This window comes from Nanorana parkeri, unplaced genomic scaffold (assembly GCF_000935625.1).
Source record: "Nanorana parkeri isolate BGI_ZX_2015 unplaced genomic scaffold, ASM93562v1 scaffold2072, whole genome shotgun sequence".
Classification (NCBI taxonomy): domain Eukaryota; kingdom Metazoa; phylum Chordata; class Amphibia; order Anura; family Dicroglossidae; genus Nanorana; species Nanorana parkeri.
Genome location: NW_017308340.1, coordinates 162,216 through 189,611, shown reverse-complemented (window position 1 = coordinate 189,611; position 27,396 = coordinate 162,216). Strand labels below are relative to the sequence as shown.

Here is a 27,396-nt window from a genome sequence, read left to right as displayed (position 1 = left end):
GATGTGAAAGCCGCACTGCTGCGCCAAGGAACCTCTTATAGTGCGGTCCTAACTCTAAACTATGAGAGTCTCCATCTTGGAGCACATGGGGGCAGAAGATATCAAAGGACGCCCAACCTCCTTAAAGGCACAGAAACACACAAGGGATCCCGCACATCCTAATGGCAGCTGAGAAACCCCATGCGTCGCTGCACCAAATCGCTAAAGCAAAACAAACGACAAACGCACTCAACAATTTGTTACCAGTTATACAGTAAGGTGCACACGAAATGGGCTTTGAACAGTAAAACAGCAGAAAGGCTATTCATTACAATCTGTCTGTGCTGCCTATCAGGGATATGTAAATCCTAAGACTGGCTTAATAGATATAAAAACATATTTTGGCAGGTAGCTTGGTGCCAACATATGTAATATTAGGACTATTTAGCTCTATGCTCGGAGTTGAACTTTAAAGGACCTCCGTCGTAAAAAAAAGAGCAGCAGTTTTCAAACTCCGCCATTACACCATTGTCCCTTCCGGCACCCTGAACATTGTTGTTGGTCAGCCCAGCATAGTGATGGATCAATAGGATTGTGTGGGAGGTGGGAAGGAGCAGAAAAACTTTGACGCCACCATGAAGTATCAGAGGTTTACGTATCACAGACCACGATTCGAACATAATGACAGGGACTAGAAGCCTGCCGCAGGTATGTCCTGGTACCTAATACTGATTGAACTTTGCACATTTACCTTTTTTTATGGAATATTTGCTTTAAAGTGCAACTGAAGCTAAAACGTGTTTTAGATTTGTATAGAGTGGAGAGGGATTGGAAAACCTGTCAGGTTTTTATTGCTGTCTGTGTCCCCATTAGGGAGATTCTCTCTCTCTCTATTTGTCCTGGTGACTGTTAACATCGAAAGTGAAAGAAAATCCCAAACGTTGGGTTGTCACTAGAACAGGAATATATGGGAAATCCTCCAATGTGGACACTTGTTCTAGGATTTTCCTCACTTTCAATGGATTTCCTCTCACTTCCTGTTGTGGCAATCAGACAGGAAGTGAAGGGAAGTCTCTCTAATGGGAAACTAACAGGGTTAATCACTAAAAGGTGATGGGTTTGGAGAAGGCAGGAGAAGTAAACAATCTAGGACAACATAGCAGATTTGGAAAAATTATCCAATTCGGCTCACTTTCCAGTTCAGCTCTGTTGTCCTAGATTGTTCCTTTCTCCTGCCTTCCCCAAACTCTTCACCCTTTTGTGAATAGCACTGTGAGTGCAATAATTCTTAATAAGATTCAATGTGTCTCAATGTAACTAAATCTTTCAAAAACTGAGCTCTTGATATGTCCTCCCGCCCCTGCACCTTCCCCCAACATTTTGGTTGACATTAATAACACAACTATCCATCCCTCCCCTCATGCCAAGGTCCTAGGTGTCAACCTTGACTCGGATCTCACCTTTCTTCCCCACATACAATCACTATCCTAATCCTGCCGCCTTCACCTTCGTAACATCTCCAAAATACACCCCTTCCTCACCAATGAAACCTTCAAACTCCTCATTCACTCACTTGTTATCTCTCGTCTTGACTATTGCAGCTCCCTCCTCATTGGCTTACCACTACACAGGCTCCTCCCCCCTTCAGTCTATCATGAATGCAGCTGACTCATTCACCTAACCAACCACTCTGTGTCTGCAACCCTCCTCTACCAATCCCTGCACTGGCTATCATCCTCCACCCCCTCTGCAAATCCCTGCACTGGCTTCCCTTCGCCCAAAGGATAAAATTCAAAATATTAACAATCACTTATAAAGCCATCCACAACTCTGCCCCCGGATATATCTCAAACCTTGTCCCAAAATATCACCCTAACCGTCCACTCCAATCATCCCAAGACCTCCTGCTTTCCAGCTCCCTTGTCAACTCCTCCCATACTGGCCTCCAGGACTTCTGTAGAGTCTCTCCCATCCTCTGGAACTCTTTTCCCCAACCTGTCAGTCTATCTCCCATCTTGACTGCCTTTAGGCGTTCCCTAAAGACTCATCTCTTCAGGGAAGCCTATCCCGCCTCAACCTAACCACTGAACCAATTCATCCCCACACAGCTACCTCCTCATGTATCACTTGCCCCTCCCTTTTAGATTGTAAGCCCTCAGGGGCAGGGCCCTCCTTACCATCGTGTCTTGAATTGTATTGTGATTGTAATGTCTTCCTTATATTGTAAAGCGCTGCGCAAACTGTTGGCCCTATATAAATCCTGTATAATAATCATAATAATTCCCCAGGTTGGAAGTCATTCCACCAAACCAGTGTTTTTCAACCTTTTTTGTGCAAAGGCACACTTTTTTCATGAAAAAAATCACGAGGATGGCCACCATTAGAAAATGTTAAATTTTTTTTACCTCTGTGCCTATATTGACTATATATAAAGTAATTCTCTTGAATAGGAATCAAATAAACACAAAGAAATTATTTTATAATTACTTTATTATGAAATAATAAAGTATTTTATAATTGTTCATATTTCTGTTCAATCCATGACTTAACTTCACACTTCACACAAATACGTTTTAAATTCAAACTGTAGCACTGACGTAGCCCTGGTTAAAGTAGGGTTCAGTGGGGTCTCACTAGTCTTGGTTAAACCCCACAGAGCCCTGGTGAGACCCTACCAAGCCCTGCTTTAACCAGGGCTCTGTAGGGTCTCACCAGAGCTATGTGGGGGTCTCACCAGCCTGGTTAGACCCCTCAGAGCCCTGGTGAGATCCCACACTGCCCTGGTTAAACCCGGACTCTGTAGGGTCTCACCAGCACCAGGGCTCCGTAGGGTCTCACCAGGGCTCTATGGGGTCCCACCATGGCTATGTGCAATTTCACCAGCCTGGTGAGACCCCTCAGAGCTCTGGTGAGACCCCACAGAGCCCTGGTTAAAGTAGGGTTCAGTGGGGTCTCACCAGGGCTCTTTGGGGGTCTCACTTGGGCACTGTGGGGTCTCACCAGCCTGCTTAAACCCCACAGAGCCCTGGTGAAACCCTACCAAGCCCTGCTTTAACCAGGGCTCTGTAGGGTCTCACCAGAGCTATGTGGGGGTCTCACCAGCCTGGTTAGACCCCTCAGAGCCCTGGTGAGATCCCACACTGCCCTAATTAAACCCGGGCTTTGTAGGGTCTCACCAGCACCATGGCTCCGTAGGGTCTCACACGTGCTCTATGAGGTCCCACCATGGCTATGTGCGATTTCACCAGCCTGGTGAGACCCCTCAGGGCCCTGGCAAGACCCCACAGAGCCCTGGCAAGATCCCACAGAGCCCTGGTCTCACCAGGGCTCCATGGGGTCTCACCATGGCTTTGTGGGGTCTCACCAGGGCTCATAGGGGGTCTCACCACACTCCGGGGGGAAACACCTTCACCCCCTTCTCTTTCCTAGGAAGCCGGGTGGGGGGGGGGGGCTTTACATTTGGTTCTGCCCTCTGCGGTTAGAATGAGTCACACTTTAATGATCACTTTAATAACTCCTTCATGGCACACCCAGCGTTACATGCGATGACTCACCGGCCCAAGAGTGAGGAGGAGACTCAGCCCAAGTGATTCCGTCAGGTAACAAAGGGAAGGGGGAGGAGTCTATGTCCGTGACGTCACCGGGCTCCTCCCTCCTTCCCTTCGTTACCCATCACGGACAACTACATCACCCGACTCCTCCCCCCTTCCCTTCGTTAGCCGACAGAGCCACTCGGGGAAGGGGGGAGGAGTCCGGTGACGTCGATGTCCGTGACGTCACCGGATCTCCGACGGAAGACCCGGAAGCCGGCGGAGAGGTGAGTAACTTTGATCGATCAAAATAATTTTGATCGATCAAAGAAATTAACGATTTATTGACGGCACACCAGAAAATATCTCACGGCACGGCACAGTGGTTGAAAAACGCTGCACCAAACAATGCAAGCATTAGCAGGACAAAGACACCAGAGTCTTATGAGATGGGCCTCTGGGTGGAGGAAATTGCCCTATGTCATTAGACAGAAGGAGCCCAATCAAATAGAGATCACTTTCTCGAACATTATTTTATTATTAGGTGCTACTCTTTAAACGCGACAATGATTGATCTTAGCCAAGGTTTGTAAATTTAACAAATATTTATTGAATAGATTCACAGATTAGCATTGCTACAGTGTTGCCGTATATAAATGATATATGGTTATTATACATTTACCAAACACTACAAAAAAACAGTGACATAGCGATAGTCAGGAAATGCGTATTTCACTCATTCGATGGGCAGTGATGTCACAAGCATTGCGTTACGAGCGAGGAATCTCTCTGTACTTATTGTATTTCTCCCTTGGTGCACTTGCACATGGCGGGACAATCCTTTATAAGGCTTTCGTCATTTCCGCAAGTGTCGCCCGTTTTGAAATCTTTGCAGTTTACAAAGTTATCCATATAGGGGCAACGGTTTTCTGGTTAATTAAATAAATAAATAAATACGCATTATAAATAAATCTAAAAAGTAATTCAAAGTTTAAGTCAATATAAGCAGGTATAACATTCACGAACACTTCATACAACATTTTCTGCATAAAATGCAGAGCGAATAACCCACCCGAAGTGAAGTGAGCCGAACGCTGTTCGGCTATTCATCAGGCTTGTACGGCTGAAATCAGCCGTACATCGGCTTGCTTCGGCCAGCTTCGGCTCAGCATGTTCGGCTGAGCCGAAGTGCAGAAGGAGTTCGACTCAGCCGATCCAACATGTGGATGGGCTGAGCTGAACCTCGGGCAGGCTACTCGAGCTGCCGTTAGTCCTATTCTCATAGGGCCCTGAATGGCAGTGAGTGAATAGCCGAATGCGGCCGAGCACTCGGCTCGGCTATTCTGCCCGGTACCTCTGTGGTACCGAGCAGAATAGAGAAACAGTGAAAATAGTAGGAAAAAAAGTAGGAATTTTTTTTTTTACAAATGTAAATAAATGATAAATGTTAAAAAATAAATAAAGAATTAAGAAAACAAAAGTAAGAAATTAAAGAGTATTGAAAAAATATAAAAGAGAGAAACAATTGGGCTGAGCTAGCAGTGACAGCTAGATCCGCCCAACTGCTTCCTATTGGCCGGGACATGCTAGAGTCTTCTAGCAGGTCCCAGCCAATGAATAACAACTGGGCGGGGCCAGCTGTGAGATCATGGCTGGCTCCACCCAGCCGTGAGATCACACCTGGCTCCACCCAGCTGTCATTTGGGGGGCGAACTGCCAGCCTTAGGCAGGCCATTCTACCCACTTCGGGTCTCACTTTGGCTCAGTCGAGCCGAAGCATATGCCTTTGGCTTGGCTGAGCCGCTTGGCCAGCTTCGGGAGCTGTACGGGCTATAGTGAATAGCCCGTACAGCAGCCCTTCACTTCTACTGAACCGAAGGTCTCCAGCGGTCGAAGCCAGCCGATGAATCAGCCGGAGCTCTTTTTTTTTTATTGGACAGCTTGGACAAATGGCGCTTTGCCAGAGTAGAGGCTGTTTGAGCTCTTGCCTCACCAAGTTAGGTTACACAAGCAGTGGGGAAGCCCGCTGCTGTGTAACCTAACTACCTGTCAAAAGCTGGATGCCGCGCTGCCTGTAATTAACATCCCGCGCTCCGTCCATGACAGGTTACACAGCGGGGGGGAGGATTTCCCTGCTGTGTAACCTGATAGAAGCCGGTCTGAATGGAGAAAAAGATGCCAGCTTCAGACTTTAAGCCGACACCTTTTTTTTTCATAATACTAGCTGAGGCTCAGCCCCACCTGCCTCCCCTGACCGCACGTCTCTGATCCAGAATAATACAAAAAATGTTTTGGCTTTAGATACACCATAATGGACACCTACAAATGGATCATGGGTAAAATAATATGAAAACTTACGGCAGAGGTTATTTTTACAGGCGTTAGGGCAGTCTCCACAAGGTTTACCAGATTTGTATGGAATAGCTGTGGGTTTTCGGTTTCCTCTGTAAAAAGAAAATAATAGATAAAAGATGCCCATGTCATACATGATGCACCCATGTCAGCTGGGCAGCTGTGATTAAGCAGACTTTTCCATAACAGTCTAGCTATCACACACTTGGTAAATATGCCAATAAATACTTTGCATTGCATTGGAGCATACAATCATACAGACTTTTTAGCTGCCTGCACTATAGTGTTGGTGTTATATTATATCATAATGCCATACATTTGTTTGAGTTTAAATATTTGAGACTTATACCAAAACAGATATAGTACAGTAACAGTCATGCTGCAATGTACCAATGAAAAATAATAGTAATACATAATATGCTTTTCTGGGCTACATCCAGTGAAGGTACCGAAAGCATAGGCATGTGTCATATGATCTCTGTTGAAGTGAAGTATCAGCATTAAGGTTGACTGATCACCTTACCAGAAATCACATAGCTAAAGGTTTAGGCCTCTGGTGCTCAACATGGTGTCCAGGGGTCACATGCGGCCCTTTAGCATTTTCTTATGTGGCCTTTGGGGCCACTGCATACAGACATTTGTGGTTTCCTATTGCCCTGTATTTGTGGGGATCTCTAGCTATCTCAAGTAATGTATCGCCAGTCTATGACTGTCTCCTGAAGCATGTCCCTGGTCGCAAACAATTCCTAGAGCATGTTTGCAATCTCCAGCAACTCCTATAGCCTTTTCCTAGTCTCCAAAAACTCCTATAGCCTATACACAGTCTTCAATAACTCCTACAGCATGTTCCCAGTCCACAACAACTCCTATAGCTTATACGCAGTCTCCAACAACTGCTATATCATGTCCCCAGTCTCCAAGAATTTCTACAGCATGTTCACAATCTCCAATAACTCTTTAGCATGTTTGTAGTCTTCCACAACTCTTGTAGCATATCCCCAGTCTTTAACAATTCCTATAGCCTATACGCAGTCTCCAATAACTCCTATAGCCTGTTCATCATCTCCAGCAACTCCTATAGCCTATATGCAGCCTCCAATAACTCCTATAGCATGCTCACAGTCTCCAACATGACCTATAGCATGCTCCCAGTCTTCAACAACTTCTATAGCAGGTCCCCAGTCCCAATAACTCAAAAAGCATGTCCCCAGTCTCCAACAACTCCAATAGCATGTCCCCAGTCTACAACAACTCCAATAGCATGTCCCCAGTCTCCAACAACTCCAATAGCATGTCCCTAGTCTCCAACAACTCTTATAGAATGTCCCCAGTCTCCAACAACTCCAATAGCATGTCCCCAGTCTCCAACAACTCTTATAGCATGTCCCCAGTCTCCAACAACATTATAGAATGTCCCCAGTCTCCAACAACTCCTATAGCATGTACCCCGTCTCCAACAACTCCAATAGCATGTCCCCAGTCTCCAACAACTCTTATAGCATGTCCCCAGTCTCCAACAACTCTTATAGCATGTCCCCAGTCTCCAACAACTCTTATAGCATGTCCCCAGTCTCCAACAACTCTTATAGCATGTCCCCAGTCTCCAACAACTCTTATAGCATGTCCCCAGTCTCCAACAACTCTTATAGCATGTCCCCAGTCTCCAACAACTCTTATAGCATGTCCCCAGTCTCCAACAACTCTTATAGCATGTCCCCAGTCTCCAACAACTCTTATAGCATGTCCCCAGTCTCCAACAACTCTTATAGCATGTCCCCAGTCTCCAACAACTCTTATAGCATGTCCCCAGTCTCCAACAACTCTTATAGCATGTCCCCAGTCTCCAACAACTCTTATAGCATGTCCCCAGTCTCCAACAACTCTTATAGCATGTCCCCAGTCTCCAACAACTCTTATAGCATGTCCCCAGTCTCCAACAACTCTTATAGCATGTCCCCAGTCTCCAACAACTCTTATAGCATGTCCCCAGTCTCCAACAACTCTTATAGCATGTCCCCAGTCTCCAACAACTCTTATAGCATGTCCCCAGTCTCCAACAACTCTTATAGCATGTCCCCAGTCTCCAACAACTCTTATAGCATGTCCCCAGTCTCCAACAACTCTTATAGCATGTCCCCAGTCTCCAACAACTCTTATAGCATGTCCCCAGTCTCCAACAACTCTTATAGCATGTCCCCAGTCTCCAACAACTCTTATAGCATGTCCCCAGTCTCCAACAACTCTTATAGCATGTCCCCAGTCTCCAACAACTCTTATAGCATGTCCCCAGTCTCCAACAACTCTTATAGCATGTCCCCAGTCTCCAACAACTCTTATAGCATGTCCCCAGTCTCCAACAACTCTTATAGCATGTCCCCAGTCTCCAACAACTCTTATAGCATGTCCCCAGTCTCCAACAACTCTTATAGCATGTCCCCAGTCTCCAACAACTCTTATAGCATGTCCCCAGTCTCCAACAACTCTTATAGCATGTCCCCAGTCTCCAACAACTCTTATAGCATGTCCCCAGTCTCCAACAACTCTTATAGCATGTCCCCAGTCTCCAACAACTCTTATAGCATGTCCCCAGTCTCCAACAACTCTTATAGCATGTCCCCAGTCTCCAACAACTCTTATAGCATGTCCCCAGTCTCCAACAACTCTTATAGCATGTCCCCAGTCTCCAACAACTCTTATAGCATGTCCCCAGTCTCCAACAACTCTTATAGCATGTCCCCAGTCTCCAACAACTCTTATAGCATGTCCCCAGTCTCCAACAACTCTTATAGCATGTCCCCAGTCTCCAACAACTCTTATAGCATGTCCCCAGTCTCCAACAACTCTTATAGCATGTCCCCAGTCTCCAACAACTCTTATAGCATGTCCCCAGTCTCCAACAACTCTTATAGCATGTCCCCAGTCTCCAACAACTCTTATAGCATGTCCCCAGTCTCCAACAACTCTTATAGCATGTCCCCAGTCTCCAACAACTCTTATAGCATGTCCCCAGTCTCCAACAACTCTTATAGCATGTCCCCAGTCTCCAACAACTCTTATAGCATGTCCCCAGTCTCCAACAACTCTTATAGCATGTCCCCAGTCTCCAACAACTCTTATAGCATGTCCCCAGTCTCCAACAACTCTTATAGCATGTCCCCAGTCTCCAACAACTCTTATAGCATGTCCCCAGTCTCCAACAACTCTTATAGCATGTCCCCAGTCTCCAACAACTCTTATAGCATGTCCCCAGTCTCCAACAACTCTTATAGCATGTCCCCAGTCTCCAACAACTCTTATAGCATGTCCCCAGTCTCCAACAACTCTTATAGCATGTCCCCAGTCTCCAACAACTCTTATAGCATGTCCCCAGTCTCCAACAACTCTTATAGCATGTCCCCAGTCTCCAACAACTCTTATAGCATGTCCCCAGTCTCCAACAACTCTTATAGCATGTCCCCAGTCTCCAACAACTCTTATAGCATGTCCCCAGTCTCCAACAACTCTTATAGCATGTCCCCAGTCTCCAACAACTCTTATAGCATGTCCCCAGTCTCCAACAACTCTTATAGCATGTCCCCAGTCTCCAACAACTCTTATAGCATGTCCCCAGTCTCCAACAACTCTTATAGCATGTCCCCAGTCTCCAACAACTCTTATAGCATGTCCCCAGTCTCCAACAACTCTTATAGCATGTCCCCAGTCTCCAACAACTCTTATAGCATGTCCCCAGTCTCCAACAACTCTTATAGCATGTCCCCAGTCTCCAACAACTCCTATAGCATGTCCCCAGTTTCACTTAAAACTCCAATAGCATGTCCCCAGTCTCCAACAACTCTTAGAATGTCCCCAGTCTCCAACAACTCCAATAGCATGTCCCCAGTCTCCAACATCTCCTATAGGATGTTCACAATCTCCAACAACTCCTTTGGCATATTTGCAGTCTTCAAAAACTCCTTTGGCATATCCCCAGTCCCTAACAACTCCTATGGCCTATTTGTAGTCTCCAACAACTCCTATAGCCTACTGTATATATACATTCTCCAATAACTCCTATAGCCTATATACAGTCTCCAGGGGCGTTCATGCGCCTGCCACAGGATGCTTTGCGGCCGCCCGAGCAGGTTCGGATTTTCGTACGGGAGCGCACGGGGAAGACACAGGTAAGTTTAAACCGATTTGAAATCGCAAAGCACAACTTGAGACCCCACCAGCCCACCCGAGACCCCGCACAGCCCACCCGAAACCCCGCACAGCCCACACGAGACTCCGCACAGCCCACCTAAAATTTCGCACAACCCACCAGAGACCCCACCAGGCCACCAGAGACTCCACACAACCTACCTGAGACACCACACAGCCCAGCTGAGACTTCGCACAGCCAACCAGAGACCCCACCAGGCCACCTGAGACTCCGCACAGCCCACATTAAAGTTCGCACAGCCCACATTAAAGTTTGCACAGCCCACCTAAAACTTTGCACAGCCCACCAGAGACCCCACCAAAAAAAAAAGTTATTTTTTTAAGATCCACCTAGTCTCCCTACCTTATCAGAACTGGAATGGATCCTCAGCCTGGGATCTAGTGTGGGCTGCTGTGCTGTGACTGAGCTCCATCCATATGTGCATTGCTTGTACAGCTCCCTCGCACACCCTGTAGAGGTGTCGGGAACCAGAATGTTACATCACACCGGGCCAGCCACCTCTATAGGACATGTGAAGGAGCTGTAAGCAATGCGCGTATGGATGGAGCTCCCTCACAGCCATTGTCCTATCACATCCCACCTCAAGCTGACACTCGGCTCTGGGACTCTGGGAGGCATATTTTGAATGGCTGCTCGGCGCAAGAACTGACAGTGCTGTGCTAGGGGAAGGCTGAGGAGCCTCTCACCTAGAAAAGTGGAAGGCACACGGGGACCCACTGGCCAATAGTCACAGGCAAATAGTCCCACCGCACTCTTGACCGAGATGCAAGCCCCATATAATGTGTGTGTGGGAGGGGGGTGCTGAAGTGGCCATGGATGTCGCTTTTTTTTCAAACCTCGGTGTGTCTGCTAGATAAAGTCTTATAATTTGAGGAAGCTGAACCCCCCCCCCCCCCCCAGGGAAAAAAATTATCTACGGCCCTGACAGCCTCCAAAAACTCCCATAGCAAGTACACTGTCTCCAACAACTCCTATTGAATGTTCGTAGTCTCCAACATCTTCTAGAGCATGTCTTTGACCATCTCTTGTAGCAAACCTGTAATCCCTAGTCATCTCTTGTTGCATGTCCGCAGTCTCTGACAGCTTTCTGTAGCATTACTCAATAATATTGCCTGCACTTGTGGCACCCTGAAGTCCCCTATATCAAAGAGTTGCCCACCACTCATCTACACTGATCTTTCATTGCATTTATTTATTCTGACAGTCAGAGTCTCTGAATTACTAATAAACTTTGTAGTTCTACGATAGGAACTGCATCGGAACGACTGATTTTATTAGTGAGTCAGAGACACTTACACAACAGTTCACAGAAAAAGGCTTTACAAGCGTATATATGTGTTTGTATACTGTACTGTATATGTAAGGGTATTTTAAATAATTGTAAATAGCTCTGCCATGCTTTCTACTAGAAGCACCATTTTAGTGGGACAAATATCAGGATACAAATTTCACTTTTAGACATTGTGAGCCATCTTAGTTCCCAGGTTGAAAAACAAATTTTGGTTATCATGATCTCAATGATAGCTTGGCCCTATTTTACCGTGTTCTTTATGACTAAATCACATTGGGTTAACCATGTTTCAACAACCCCATCCCCATACATGGACAAAAACGTGGAAACCCTTGAGCCAGCGCCTGCACCCTTCAATGCCCTGACCACTCCAAGTACGAAAAGCATGGCCTCTCTCAGCTGGGTGGTGGTGGCGTGGTGATGGGGGGGGGGGGGGTACTTTTACTTCTTCTGGATTAGTGACTCAGAAGGTATCTACCCCCAGTAAATTCCTCAATAAACTCAATTTCACAAGTGTTGTTTTAATAATACTCACAATGGGCAGTAATGGCACACAAAGTTATATCTGTTCACTAGATTTGGACATTCAGCAACAGAACATCCCATGAGGGAGGAAGTGCCCCACATCAGCTAAAAGAAAAAAAAACAAAACAGTTTTACTAAAAGAAATTCATGCTCTCCAACACTTCCAAGTTCTAATATTGGTTCAGCCTATAAAACATGGACATTTTTTGATCGATATTTGGCCATAAAGTTGACACTTGGAAATACTTGACGATCTATAGGACTTTCTACTGAAGGTCTATAAACTCAGTATAACATAATAATAATAATAAAAAAAACATTTTTATGATGAAATATGTTTTTATATAGTAAATGCTACATTGAGGTTAATATTAGGAGTTACTTAATGGAGACCTCAGCTTAATGTGAACCAGTGCTTTGCCATTGCTAGGACATAGCAACAAGTGTGCTGAACCATTCCCCTCTCCAGCAGCACATACACCCTTCTTTGCTTCTCTTGCATTCCATTCCAAAAGGGAGAGAGAAGTGGAACTTCAAAGAAAAGGAAAACATGGATTTACCGCTGATGATTGCTGATCCCAACCTGAAAAAAAGTAATCTATGCCCTTCTCATTTCAGGAGGTGCCTCCTTGTGGAGGTTAGGAGTCGGTATTTCACAGCTAATAGGCAGGCGGCTGCAGCCCCGGCTGTTGGAAAGTTTTATCCTCATAAAAGATAAGCTATGATGTTGCCCTTATTTTCAGGGGCTACAGGAACGAGTGCCAATCGAGAGTGAAAAAGCAGTTATTCTTTAAACTAACTTAGGGCCACAGTCCAAACGTTTGTAATACTTCTTATTGGTGTTCTTGTACAACTGGCTGCCCATCCTTCTAAATCTGTATTGGCTGCAATCATCTTTTGAAAAATTCTCATGTAATGAGCCCTAAAGGAGATTTTGTTACTTTGTTTCTGTAGTTATCTTGCCCTGTGGGGTGACAACCTAAATTTAGTTGTGCTAGGACTGTATCCAGTCTGGCTGATTACATATACATAGGGAAAGCCAAATGAGTAAAGACTAAGAGGGTTATTCACAAAGCTAGCCGAAGGATCAGTCGTAGCTCCGGCTGATCCTTTGGCTAGCTGCCTGAGCCCTTCGGTTCACTAGAACGGAAGGGCTGCTGTACGGGCTATTCTGTCCTGATTTCAGCCTCCTTTCACCATGGACAGAGAGAGGGAGGGGCCATACTAGGGGGCAATCAAGTTTCGCTGCATGCACATATTCTGACAGGCTGTCCCATTAACAGGCTGGGAGTGGGAGGGTAACACCACTACATTCCATAATTTTTAACAGTGAGAGGTTTGTAACCCCACTGGATTGTGGTGTTTGGCACAGATGTATGAATCACAAAAGCGCCTGGACAGAATTAGATATAAAAAGTTGGATATCCCACAAGGCCAACCAAGGCCCGGCCTTGGGGCAGCAGGGAGTAGAGGGGCAGCAGGGGTGTGGAATTCGTATCTCCCAAAGCCCGGGACATGCCGTTTTGGACGTGGGTAGTTGTTTTCTACATTTAGCCCTGCGTTGGGCAAGCAGCAGAGCTAAATGTACAGCAGGGAAGCCACCGCTTGTTTTGTATGCATGTATTCCAGCCTGCTATTCTTCATGGGGGGTGTTTGGCAGGTAGGGGGGTGCATTGAGGAACCTGGCCTTGGGGCAGCAGAGAGGGTAAATCCGGCCTTGCATGTACTGTATGTGTATTTCTACTGTTTATTGAGTTGCTTGCCAGGAGTTCACCTATAAGAAGTTCAGTGACCATACAGTTGAGTCTCAGACCTTATATATTACATTTTTTGAGCCCTACCTGAGTGTAGTGTCCAACCTCTGCCCCATTTACCGATCCCGTTTCATACTTAAAGTCGACTATTTCACCGAACCAGCTGCCAATCACAACGTCCCAGGGCACTTTGTATGGTGCTAGAAATACATTTTCACCACACTTGAAATCTGACAACAGAAACAGAAAAGTTAACTCAAATTGTCCTCTTCTTGGGTATGTCCTTTATTTAATGATAGCATTACTTAGGGTGAGAAGGCTTCATGCAAAGTTTGTACTGAGGAAATATGGAGAGGCCACCTATGTTGACTTCTAGACATGTGCACCAGCAAAAAATGTGTTTGGTTTCATTTCGTTTTGATTCGGGTTTTGCTTTATTTAGTTTTTCGGAATTCGTGTCCGAAAGTCAATTCGTTTCGGAATTCGGATCCGGACGAAATGCGTTAGCAAAAATCCGTACGAAATTTCGTTTCGTTCGTTCCTTTTTTGTTCTCAAATGTCACTTTGCTGCAATGAAATTTCGTCCAAAAAACGAAAGTTCGTCCCAAAAAAAACGAATCGGAAATTTGGATTCATTTGCATTCGCTATATCTGTAATGTGGAATTCGGATACATCCAAATCTCCGAATTTCCGAAATTTCGTCCGAATTTCGATCCGGAACTAAACGAATCGCACATGTCTTTTGACTTCCTCTTTTGTAAATACCACTCCTTTAGCTGTCATGCCAAACTTTTGCTGTAGCTTTTTTTGGAGTCGCTTTTATGAGCTTGCCCTCAATTTCAGGACTTAGATTTACATCCCTTAGTCATTAAAGATTGAATAAATAACACAAACATATTCTCCGAGGTGGAGGTAGTTTTGTAACATGGAGAAGATTGTACTTATGGGAAGGGCTGATTAACCTTGAACTTTTGCTTTACACTTGATTTCTGCTTGAATGGATTTTCAATGGCCACAACAGCCACTTTATTAAAAAAAATAACAAGGTACAAATAGACAATATACAGGAAGTAACAAAGAAGCAATGCAAAACCATACCTAAAAACATTCAGCCAGCTATGCTGCAGGTGGTCTTTTGAAGGCATCTGTTGCACCACATCCAAAAGAAACTCTAAGCTCTGCCTTAAAGACTTATTGCCTTTATGTACATCACCAAACTCTGTGATCCTAGGGGCACTACTATAGAGATCCCCTAACACCTTGCTACGTGGTCCATATTTTTGCAGCTACTCACTGCAGCTCTTACCTCCTCCTACTGCCAGATGCTGTGGCAATAACTGCTTTTACCCTTTAAATAGGAAGGGACGGGTTTATAATGAATCCTTGCTTCCACACATCCAAAAATGAATGGTCATAGAAACATAGAAGAGTGATAGCAGAAAAAGACCAAGTGGACCATCAAGTCTTCAAGTGTGCCATTTTTTTGTAACTTTTTGCCTAAGTATCCATCTATTGTTATCCTAAGCATGTTTAAATTCACAAAGGGGCTGTTTTTTTAAATGTTCCACCCAACATATGGCCGTTCGTACGACGGTAGCACTACTAAATGTAGATGAGGAGGTTGGCAATTTTCTTTGGTCCTCAGTGCCATCTATGAATGCTAATGCTGTGCGAACAATATCTGTCCAGCTGTACGCTGGGCAAAAAATGTATATATCACTCTCTAAAGGTGGCCATACACCTTACAACCCTCGCAAGACTTTCGTCTTGCGAGGGTTGTAAGGTAATTAAAAAAACGTACGATCTGCCCATCTTGGACAGGCAGATTAATCGCAAGCTTCTGATGATGGCAATGCTGAACGGGCAGTGTGCGCTTGCGCACACAGGCCCGTGCGGCATTTGTCTTACGAGCAGGCCCCAAACCCGCCGAAAATCGTACCATTCGCGGCCGGTTTTCAAACATGCTCGTAAGACAAAAGACGTGCGACCATACAGTAGAAATGGTCACACACCTTCCATACACCTGCCGATTAACGTACGATCGCGGGATTTCCCGCGATTACCGTACGATAATCGGCAGGTGTATTGGCACCTTTACTGTTGACTTACTCACTACATTTGATAATACTTTCTAAGGTTAGTTTTGAACTTTCCTCCTGCTAGTCTGAAGTCGTGACCCTGTGTTCTTGATCTTAGTATCATATTAAAAATACTTCCCTCCTGAACCTTTTAATCAGGTCTCCCTTTCCCTTCTTTCCTCAGGACTGTACATAATAAATTCCTGCAGTCTCTCCTGCAGTCTCTCCTCACATGTTTTCTCCTTCAGAACTTTCACAATTTTTGTTATCTTTCACAATCCCTCTAGTGATAACTAAAGATCTATATAGAGGAATCAGGACCTCCTTCCTCCTGCTGGAGATCCCTCTAGTGATAACTGAAGATCTATATAGAGGAATCAGGACCTCCTTCCTCCTGCTGGGGATCCCTCTAGTGATAACTAATGATCTATAAAGAGGAATCCGGACCTCCTTCCTCCTGCTGGGGATCCCCCTAGTGATAACTAAAGATCTATAGAGGAGCCAGGACCTCCTTCCTCCTGCTGGAGATCCCTCTAGTGATAACTAAGGATCTATAAAGAGGAATCAGGACCTCCTTCCTCCTGCTGGGGATCCCTCTAGTGATAACTAAAGATCTATATAGAGGAATCAGGACCTCCTTCCTCCTGCTGGAGATCCCTCTAGTGATAACTAAAGATCTATAGAGGAACCAGGACCTCCTTCCTCCTGCTGGGGATCCCTCTAGTGATAACTAAAGATCCATATAGAGAAATCAGGACCTCCTTCCTCCTGTTGGTGATCCCCCTAGAAATAACTAAAGGTCTCAATAGGGGAATCAGGACCTCCTTCCTCCTGCTGTTGGTCCCTCCAGGGCAGGGGCAAACATGGGCCCTCCAGCTGTGGTGAAATTACAAAATCCCATCAGGCATCTGTTTCTCGGAGTCATGCTCGTGGCTGTCAGAGTCTTGCAATGTCTCATAGGATTTGTTGTTCAACAACAGCCGAAGGGCCGGAGTTTGCCCACCCTTGCTCTAGTGATAACTAAAGGTATATAGGGGACTCTGTATGCCAAATGTTGTATTCGATCTGGTCCTACCCACCTACCTAAACCACATTTCATCTCCAACCTCCACTTGACCACATTAGCAAGCCAGTTAAGTCTGATCCTCACACTACACTTAGGCTGCCTTATGTTCATCTTCCAACTTATGTCACCCCTACAGCAGAGCTTCTGAGCCTCACTGAATCCTATTACTGAATTTATTACATTTGAGCCAGTCCTGAATTAGAACCAAGCAGCAACCCCATATATCAAAGCCCAATAGAATTTTCAGTTTAAATTACATTACACAGAGCCTTTGCCCACAGTTAGATGAATGCAATCCAGGTGCATCAAAACAAGAGGTGGTCTCAGAATGGGATAACTTCATCCATAAAGACCTCTCGGTTAACCACAAGACCTAGACTCATTTATTCTGACAACGACTGGCCATTCATTGCTATAATCCACAACTTGGCTGACACTGCCTAATAACGGTCTTCTTAGACACTTTCCATCCACCATCCTCTGAAGCGTTTCCCGCACTCAATTTCGAACTGTTCCAATGTTCTCTATAAGTTATGATTGCTCTGGTCCTGCATTTTCTACTTTGAGTTTTACATTTTACAGAATATGTTTTATTTTTTAAGATGTTTTATGAGTAGTTCCATACGATATTCTCTAAATGTAACTCTTCGTTCTACAGTAGATGTAAAACTTGCTAAAATATGTACATGATTCAGAGGCAATGTCCAATTTCTGTTCAGATAATTTTCATTATCACTTGTTAGACATAGACAACCTGTACTTCACTTTATGTTTCATTCATCTGTTTATTGTTACATCACCTGTAACTATGCTTAAATTCTTCTAATAAACGATATTGCTCAAAAAAAAAAAACAAGTGGTGGGCAAAGTTTAAAAATGTGTTTAAAAAAAATAAGAAAAATAAACAGCCACAAACTAAGTAGAAAAGACTGTCCCCTGCCAGCATGCACGACCATTGCTCTGTGTTTGGAAGCAATGGTCTCTCTGAAGAGGTCCAGCACACCCTGTGCTGAGTCAGACCTACAACTCTACAATCAACAACGCTCATGCTCATTGCTAATTGGAGAGCACTATCTCTGAATAGGCAGGGGGCATTTTGGACCTCTGCAGATGATTAGCCCACTTACAGATCTTCTGGAGAGCCATACACTGAAGAGGGAAGATAGTGCTGAATCATCCTTATCCCTCTTCTGTTCATCAAGTGAGCAACACAAGATACACTATATTTCCAAAAGTATTGGGACGCCTTTAATCGCACATAAACTTTATTGGTATCCCAGTCTTAGTCCGTAGGGTTCAAAACTGAGTTGGCCCACCCTTTGCCGATATAACAGCTTCAACTCTTCTGGGAAGGCGTCCACAAGGTTTAGGAGTGTGTCTATGGGAATGTTGGACTATTTGTGAGGTACTGATGTTGGAGGAGAAGGCCGGGCTTGCAGTCTCCGCTCTAATTCATCCCAAAGGTGTTCTATTGGGTTGAGGTCAGGACTCTGCGCAGGCCAGTCAAGTTCCTCCACCCCAAACTCACTCATCCATGTCTTTATGGACCTTGCTTTGTGCACTGGTGCGCAGTCATGTTGGAACAGGAAGGGGCCGTCCCCAACCTGTTCCCACAAAGTTGGGAGCATGAAATTGTCCAAAATGTCTTGGTAGGCTGATGCCTTAAGAGTTCCCTTCACTGGAACTAAGGGGCCAAGCCCAACCCCTGAAGAACAACCCCCCACCATAACTCCCCCTCCACCAAACTTTACACTTGGCACAATGCAGTCGGGCAAGTACCGTTCTCCTGGCAACCGTCAAACCCAGAGACGCCCATCAGATTGCCTTGGAACACCTGGATCCAATGATTTGGAGGGGTGTCCCAATACTTTTAGTAATATAGTGTACAGTATATCTCATCATTTGTGAGGAGATATCTATCTGTCTATAGACAGCATAAGTCTAGACTTTTGGAACGTTTGCGCCTACAGGGATGACCCGGACTATGTTTCCATCCACATGTTCATACTGAATCTATATGATGTTTATTGCATTTTATATGGACTTTAAATTGGCTTACCTGGTATTGTCCTCTGAGCAGGATTACTGTGTCCTTGTGTACAATTTGTGGCCCAAACGTCTGCCTTTTTCATAACTATATCACTCCATTTCTGGGAAAGTAGATGTTTATTTAAAATATTTGAATGAATTAATATTGAATTTACCATCATCAGTAGTCACAAGTGCTTATAGAAGGGCTTCCTTACAGAAACAGCTGATAATGCAGACGTTTAGTGGCTGCCTTTGTTCCCCATGGTCCCTGTGTGTGTTGTAAATTAATCACCGTTCCAAGTTCGCTCCTGTGATGGACTATAATCTTATGTTTAGTTTACTCATTTATATTGTGATTGTAGACTATTGCTTAGAGGGAGCTTAGAGCTGTGGCTACCTTACAAACACACAGGGACCATGGGGAACAAAAGTAGCCCCCCTCCAGAAGGAAGGACAGCGTCAGCACCAATTAAGAGATGATTTGAGGATCAGTTGCCAAGGTAGGCTGCCAAAGCATTAAACTCTCAAACTTATTTTCAATAATTAATCCAGCTCTAACACATACATCACCCAGCAAAGTATTTATTTTTGCCCAAGCGCTTAAAAGTCATCATGTTTCTATGCTCTGCTTCTAAAAATGTACATTTCCTGGCAGACTGTCTGGCTTCAATACTTGAGCTGCTGAAAATGCAGGTAAGGTCTCTTGACCAGTATTCCCAATTTGTATACTTTTTCCAGTTCTGGGGGGAGAGGTATTGCCGGCCGCTTGTGGTGGACGTTCCGGGTTGGGTTTGTGGTGCATGGTGTCCTGCCCAACTAACTGACATCACTGGTTGCCAGGAGCTGGGTGGGAGGTCAGCCAGAGTGTCACAGGTTGCTAAGAGCTCTTAGCCACCCAAGCCCCTATGGCCAGAAAGGGGGCGACAGGTGTGCCTGCCCTGTCTTTCCGGCCAGAGAGTCCCAGGTTGCTGAGGTGACTGCCCCATCTGCATGTGACTCAATGAGATGCTACCTGAGGCAACCACCTCAGACTGCCTCATTATAGGGACATCCCTGATGACCATCAGCAGCTTACCAGTAATGGAAGTTCTACTTCCAGTGTTTTTGTCTGGGTCCCTGTGCAGACATTTTCCATAACTTTCTGAGGATCGAGCCTAAAAATGACACTAAACTCAGGAGTTAAACCTTACAAATGCATTAAAGTACCCTACCTAATCACAAACATGTATCTTATTTGTTTATCACTCGGCTGTAGATCCTCCAATCATCTCTGAATTGGTGCTGACACTGTTCTTCCTTCTGGAGGGGGGCTACTTTTGTTCCCCATGGTCCCTCTGTGTGTTGTAAAGTAGTCACCGCTTCAAGCTCGCTCCCGGGATGGACTACAATCTTACATTTAGGGGGTTATTCACTAAAGAGCCGAAAGATCCAGCCATAGCTTCAGCTGATCCTTCGGCTCTCTTCCGCCGCCTCTGCCCTTCGGTTCAGTCGCACCTAAGTGCTGCTGTACGGGCTATTCACTATACCCCGTACAACAGCCGAAGGCAGACGAGCGTCTCAGCCAAGCCGAAGTGGTAGCTGATGCTGTCACGGCGTCCCCAAATGACCTGGGGACGCTGATCTGTCATTAAACAATAACAACTGGGCGGAGCCAGCCGTGACATCACGGACGGCTCTACCCAGTTGTTATTCATTGGGCGGGTTCCTTCTAGAAAACTCTAGCAGGTGCTGATTGACAGCAGCAGTGGGCGGGTGCAATAGCTAGTCGGTTATTGGCTATTGCAAATTGAAATAGCCAATAGCAATCTAGCTATTCATTCCTAGGCTGGGTTTTTTTTTTTTTTTTTGCTTTGCTCTGATGGCGGCCCTGATGTCAGAATAAAAAAAAAACAGATAGAAGGGAGAGGCTTACTCTGCTAGATAGAGCAGAGTAAACCTTTCCGGGAGAAAATGTTTCTCCCCCGGGCGGCCGGGAGCCGCTATCTTATAGCGGGAGACTCCCAGAACGTCCGGGAGAGTTGGGATGTCTGTTATACTATTATATATTAAGTGGTTACTTCACTGTTGCTTACCAATTCCAGCATATTGGATGCAGTTGGATTGGCTGTACTTCTATATTTATTATGGCTTTCAAGAATTATCTTCCTATTGATCTCGAGAGAAGTATACAAGTCCGAAATTGGTTTATTCATCTGTAGAGATAAGGGTAAAGTTTTTATGGTGAAATGTCAATAAGCACAAAAGCAAGCATGTCAGATTCAGTAAAGCAGAATGGGGGGAAAGCAATTGCGATATCAAAGCAATTGCGAGTGTTTGAACTTGCACAGAATATATATGCGTCAGATTTATGAAGCTAGTGTAATGTTGTTGATAAATGAGGTTTAAAGGAGAACAATGGGGTTAGGGCTTTTCCCCATAGTCCTCCTAAGGGTAACGGGAGGACACAAACTAGCGTCCTCCCGTCACCCTAAGCTCAGAATACCGCAAGCTGAGACGCCGCAGCCGGGACGGATCCTGACAATTATGTCTGGATCCACCCAGCTGCGTGAGTGACAGCTGGCTCTGCCAATGTAGAGGCAGAGCCAGCTGTACCCGCCCCTCCCTCGTCCGTTCCGCCAGTCAGCGCTTGAGGATCGGACAGGGGAGGGGATAAAATTGAGATAAAATGAGTGTAAATTATTTCTTCCACAGTGATCACCAAGTGACTTTGTTCTGGCGGGGGTTTTAACAGTTCCGCAAAATATCCAAAACCAAATATATAGATATGCTTCAAGTTGAACTTTTGCTTTGCCCAGACAAAAAGTTTTCTTACATCCCCGTACATACCTGTTGGTGCAAACTCTCGTTTTACAGTCACATTGTTGCTGCACATGCACGGGCAACATCTGACTAAGATAGAATGTTAAAAATGTGGGAGGCATTCAGAAGAGGAAGTAAGCACTTGGGTGAGGGTTTCAGATTAGAATAGTGCAATTGGCAAAGGGGGGCGGGGGGATTGAGGGGGTTTACTTGAAGTTGAACCTTTTGCTAATTTTAGAAACGTGATCAAGATTGCTGAAATATTCTATATATTCGATATATTCATACATTTTAATAATACGCTCCGAGTCAATATCCTAACACCTTAGAGCCATCTACTTATCTTCCTCTGAATGATAACTAAAGATGTTTTGCGGCACCCTCTAGGCCCCCTTTACAAAGTCCACAGGTCAGTGTATTCAGCTTAAACAACCCACAGCAAACATTTGCCATTAGTTTAAATAATTGACTCACCCAGATTTGCACAATATCGGAAGGCAGCGTCACTGGTCTTCCAGCGGACCTTTTCCTTAAAGTTCTATTGTGCTTTTTATCCGAAAATTCTTCCTCACAAGGTGGTAACACTGCAACAGGGGGGTCTGGAATCTGAAAAGAACCAAGGTTGTCATAAATACACGGATGTAATGCCTTGATACAATATTAAGCTGTTGTGTAATTTAAACATGTGCGATTCGTTTCGGAAAGATTCGTTATTCGGATGAATGTTCGTTATTCGGAGATTCAGATATGGTAATCCAAATTTACGAATGACAGGAATGACGAATGAAAACAAATCTGAACTTCTGATAACGAAAATTTTGGAAGAACTTCTTTAGCGGTAGTCTGTACTAATTTACCTCCCGGACTAATTATCGTTGCAGCAAAGTGACTTTAGAGGAAAAAAAAGAAAAATGGCTTCTTTTTTTTTACAGTCTGCAGAAGAGAAAAAAAAGTGTGAGGTTCCCCCTGTAAATTGATACCAGACCCTTTAGGTCTGGTAGGAATGTTAGGAAGGATCCCCCCCATAGTTGCCCCCAAAAGCCATACCAGGCCCATACCATACCAGGCTCCACCAAAAATGTGAAAAAAGTGGGGTCCCCCTAAAATTCCTACCAGACCCTTGCTCCGAGCACAGGCCCGGCATGGCAGAAAAGGGGGGGGGGGGGCATATGCCGATAGGGACAAGGGACTCTTCCCCACAACCCTGACCCAGAGGTTATGTGGGGGCTGCCGATAGGGGGGCTTATTAAGGGGGCACCCAGATGCCCCCCTCTTGTGAAAGTAAGGGATTCACTAAACGGTTAAAAGTAAAAGCAAAGAAAGAAAGAAAGAAAAATGAAAGAAAGAAAGCACTTAAAAAAAAAAAAAAAACATTGTCAATTTTATTTAAAAAAAATTAATTAAATGGCTCCATTGATGTATTCCAGCGTCAATCACGATGCACGACGTCCCTCTGAAATAAAAAAAGTCCCGCCACATGACGACTCGTCCGAACCCAAAGAAGACTTGCCACAAAATGACATCTCTGAGCAGAATGTAAACAGATGGGCGGAGCGAGCCGTGATGTCATGGCTCACTCTGCCCATTTGACATTCTCAGCAGTCACTGCACATGAACACAATAGCATTCAGGAGCTCGACAATACTATTCATACGATACCTCGGCTCACTGACCCGAATGGCATTTGGGAGCTCAGCAATGCTGTTGTGTTCTTGATCAATGACAAGGGGTACCCCGATGCAAATAAGCCCCCTTGCCGGCAGACCCCCACAACCACTGGGTCAGGTTGTGGGGAAGAGGCCATTGTCCCCATCGGCATGGGGACACCCTCCCAATTCCGAGGGCACAAGACCTCTGCCGGGCCTGTGCTCGAAACAAGGGTCTGGTAGGAATTTTAGGGGGACCCCATGTTTTTTTAATATTAAAAATCCTACCAGACCTAAAGGGCCTGGTATGGTTTTTGGGGGGAACCCCATGCAGAGGGACTTCAACTCAGCCGATCCAACATCTGGATCAGCTGAGCTGAAGCTCTGGAAGCTCACTCACTGCTGTTCGCCCCTGTTCTCAAAGGGGCCAAACGGCAGTGAGTGAATAGCCGAGCCGAGCGGCATTCGGCTTGGCTATTTTGCTCTGTACCTCCGTGGTACCAAGCAGAATAGAAAAAGCAAAAAGTAGAAAAATTATTTTTTTGATAAAAATAAAGAAACAGTAAAAAAAAATGTAAAGTAGCCCCGCCCTGCCATCTGGTTGCCATTCTCAATTGATGGGGAGGGAGGCTAGCGGCGCGGGCGTATTGTGGAACCTGGCCTTGGGGCGGCAGGTGGATTAAATCCGGCCCTGCCCACAAGGAGTTTACAATCTAAGGTCCCTATCTCAAATGCATACAAACGAGGGCCAATTTTTACAGGAGCCAATTAACATACCAGCATGTCTTTTAAAGCTGTACATAGGCAGCACAGTGGCATAGCCTGAGGTTCCCCAATTCACATCCAGGTCAAGACAGTATCTGCAAGGAGTTTGCATGTTCCCCTTGTGCTTCCGTGGGTTTCCGCCGGGTGCTCTGGTTTCCCCCCACACTCCAAAGACATGCTGGAAAGTTAATTGGCTCCCGTGCAAATCAGTCCTGTGTGCATGTGAGAGAGGGACCTTAGATTGTAAGCTCCTTGAGGGCAGGGACTGATGTGAATGTGCAACTATGTAAAGCTACGTAAATTGTTGGCGCTATATAAATACCTGTAATAAATAAACCACTTGGGACTCATTTGAAAACCTTCAGCAACTGTAGTGGTATCAGGGTCGTCAGTTCATTCTTCTGTAGAGCTTACCCCCTAGGGAGCCGACGGAATAACCAGGTCATCACTAGTCTGTCTAGGGGATTTGATCTTCAGCTGCCCCATTAGCATTAACTGCCCTTCTTCTAGTGCCCACAAAGCTGATATCCACTCCAGTAATGTAATGCTGAATAACTTGTATTGAACATCTTCACACTGGGGAGAGAGAGTATAGGGATCCTAGACATCCAGGGTCTAACAGACATAGACTCCAGACTCACCAGACCTTTTAAGCATCTCAGTGTAGTTCCACTTGTGGTACAGTAAGTAGTAGTTGGAATAACAGATGAGCAGGGATGAGCACAAATCCTCAGCAGGAGAGACACCAGCCATGCTCCTGAGGTCCTCTAGATTCTGGAAATCACTAAATGTCTAGTAGCCACCTCACAAAAGGTAATGGGGGGCTACACTTTATTGACATCTCAAAGTTGTAAAATTCCTATGGTAGGTTAGATTCACTCAGTACCCTCACTGTATTTCATCTGACTGCCACTCTTACATGAAAATAATTGAATGAAGAAGTGGGCAGCTCTGATTTCCCTGGCCAGAAAGCAATGCAAAAATGTAAGTGGTAAATACTCATATCAACCAAAAATCTGATGTATATTATGGATTACTGTATCCTGCAGCTAGTGCTTTGATTCCTGTTCTGGGGAATTCAACTACTTACATTTCTAAGGTTTAAAGTAGACTTATTCTGGAAAAAACATCCCTCACCTACCTCACCATCCAGATGTCCTAAATTCATAAATGGTAGAAGAACCCTTTACATTTTTTCTCAACGCAAACAGTGCACAAATAGGCAATAAAGACCTACACAGTGCTCCAACTGCCTTCCTGTAGGTCAGTGGTAGGCAAACTCCAGCCCCCTTAGCTGTGGTGAAATCCCGTCATGCATCTGCCCTTACGAGTCATGCCTTTGGCTGTCAGAGTCTTGCAATCCCCCATGGGATTTGTAGTTGTGCCACAGCTGGAGGGTCGGAGTTTGCCTACCCCTGTTGTAGGTGGTTAACCCAAACATTGTAAATAATGAAGGACATTGTGTAAAATCAAGATAAATTACTTACCCCAATCTCTGCATCTGGTTGACCCTAGGAGTAAACAACAGTAATACATCAGGCAACAAAAAGTGATTGTACTAACTCCGCTTTCCTATCAGGAACTGCAATCCTGCAATGCATGGGGGAAGACTTCTTCGCAAGCTAGTTCAACACAGAGTGAAAACAAGCCAGCATACAACAGAAGGTCCAATGAACATAATCTTTTATTCCAGATCCATGTAATCACTTTAGAGAAGAGTCAGACCGCCATTTTTATGTGTTCTATAGCCGTCATAAATGAGCAATAACCCTTAGCTGTGGTGGCAAAGTGGTTTGCACTTTTGTCTTGGAGTCCAGAGTATGGTTTCCACCCAGGACTTTGCCTTTATATAGGATATATGCTTTTCTTTGGGTTTCTAGTAGAAGACTTGTTTTTATTGTGCGCAAATTCTAGATCATACTACTAGGTTCACTGGATTCCACCTATACTGGCCCTTGTGTGTGTGTATCTATATTATTGTGGTAGAGATATTACATTTTATGCTCCTCTCAGCTAATGTGAAGGCTCTATGATCTGTATTCTATGATTACTATGGCAATCATTTAGCAATATATTCATGAGCTAAAGTGTATCTCTAGCCACAGTTTTTTATTGGGGGGTAGAGTAGGGAATGACAAGAATCCTTGTCAATGTTTTTCTTTATTTCATTAATTTCACATGTATTTGCTTCCTTTCACTTCCTGTCCCAGAAACACATCAGAAAGTTTGAGAAGATCTCTCTAAAGCCTCTTTAACATGGCCAGTCTGATCAGGTTTGCCTGTTAGTGTTTAGGTTTAGGAAAAAGACAAGTAGAAGAAAGGAAAGAAGAATAGAAAAGAAGGGCAGAAGGGAGAAGAAATATAAGAAAAAGAGAAAAGAATGGCAGCGCGGAGAGAAGAGGAGAAGAACGGGGCAGGGAGGAGAAGAAAGGACAGGAGAGATGTGAGGAGGAAAAGAAAGGACAGGAAAGGATAACAGAGAAAAGGGGCAGGGAGATAAGGAAAGGTGCAGTAAAGAAGGTAGAGAAGGAAGGGGATTGATAAGAGAAGCGTAAAGTACAGATTTGAAGAGAAGCAAGGAACAGAGACAAGGGCAAAATGGCACAAAGAAGAGTAGAAAAGCACATAGGCAAAAAGAGATGTGGAGAGGAGAAGAACAGAAAGGGGAAAGGCATGGAGAGTTGCAGAGAGGAGAAGAGATTTAGAGAAGATAGAAGCAAAAATCAGGGAAGGGAGATAAGAGGACATGCAGAAAAGAGGGTAGAGAAGAAAGGAAAGGATGAGAGGAAAATACAGATGCAAAGAGGAGCAAGGAAGAGAAGGAAACAAGAGCAAAAGGGAACAAAGAAGAAAAGTGTGGAGGAGAAAAATGATGTGGAGAGAAGAGCAGAGGGGAGCAGAGGGGAGCAGAGAGGAGAAAGGCGGTGTGAATTGCAGATGTGAGAAGAGATTTAGAGAAGAGAGAAGCAAAAAATTAGGGCAGGGAGATAAGAGGAGATGCAGAAAAGAAGGTGGAGGAGAAAAGGGAGGGATGAGAGAAGAGGACAGCACAGATGCGAAGAAGAGCAAAGAAGAGAAGGGCACAAAGAAGAGGAGAAAAGTGTGGAGGAGAAAAGAGATGTGGAGAGAAGGGCAGGGAGGAGCAGAGAGGGGGAAGTTGGTGTGAATTGCCGAGGGGAGAAGAGAATTAGAGAAGAGAGAAGCAAAAATTAGGGCAGGGAGATAAGAGGAGATGCAGAAAAGAAGGTGGAGGAGAAAAGGGAGGGATACGAGAAAAGGACAGCACAGATGCGAAGAAGAGAAAGGAAGAGAAAGAGAGAGGGCACAAAGAAGAGGAGAAAAGTGCAGAAGAGAAGAGAGAGAAAGAGATGTGGAGAG

General features: G+C 45.0%; 1 protein-coding gene across 1 annotated transcript; it reads right to left on the bottom strand.

Moving 5' to 3' along the window:
* Positions 1–5,867: 5,867 nt before the first annotated feature.
* LOC108800583 (cysteine-rich venom protein-like) lies at positions 5,868–24,036 on the bottom strand (the record flags this gene model as incomplete). Its single annotated transcript, XM_018572565.1, has 7 exons — positions 24,031–24,036; positions 22,082–22,213; positions 20,881–21,000; positions 18,837–18,927; positions 13,720–13,862; positions 11,889–11,983; positions 5,868–5,953 (listed from the first exon to the last, which is right to left on the bottom strand). Coding segments are annotated over exons 1-7 (673 nt in total), but the record flags the coding sequence as incomplete, so codon positions are not given.
* Positions 24,037–27,396: the final 3,360 nt, after the last annotated feature.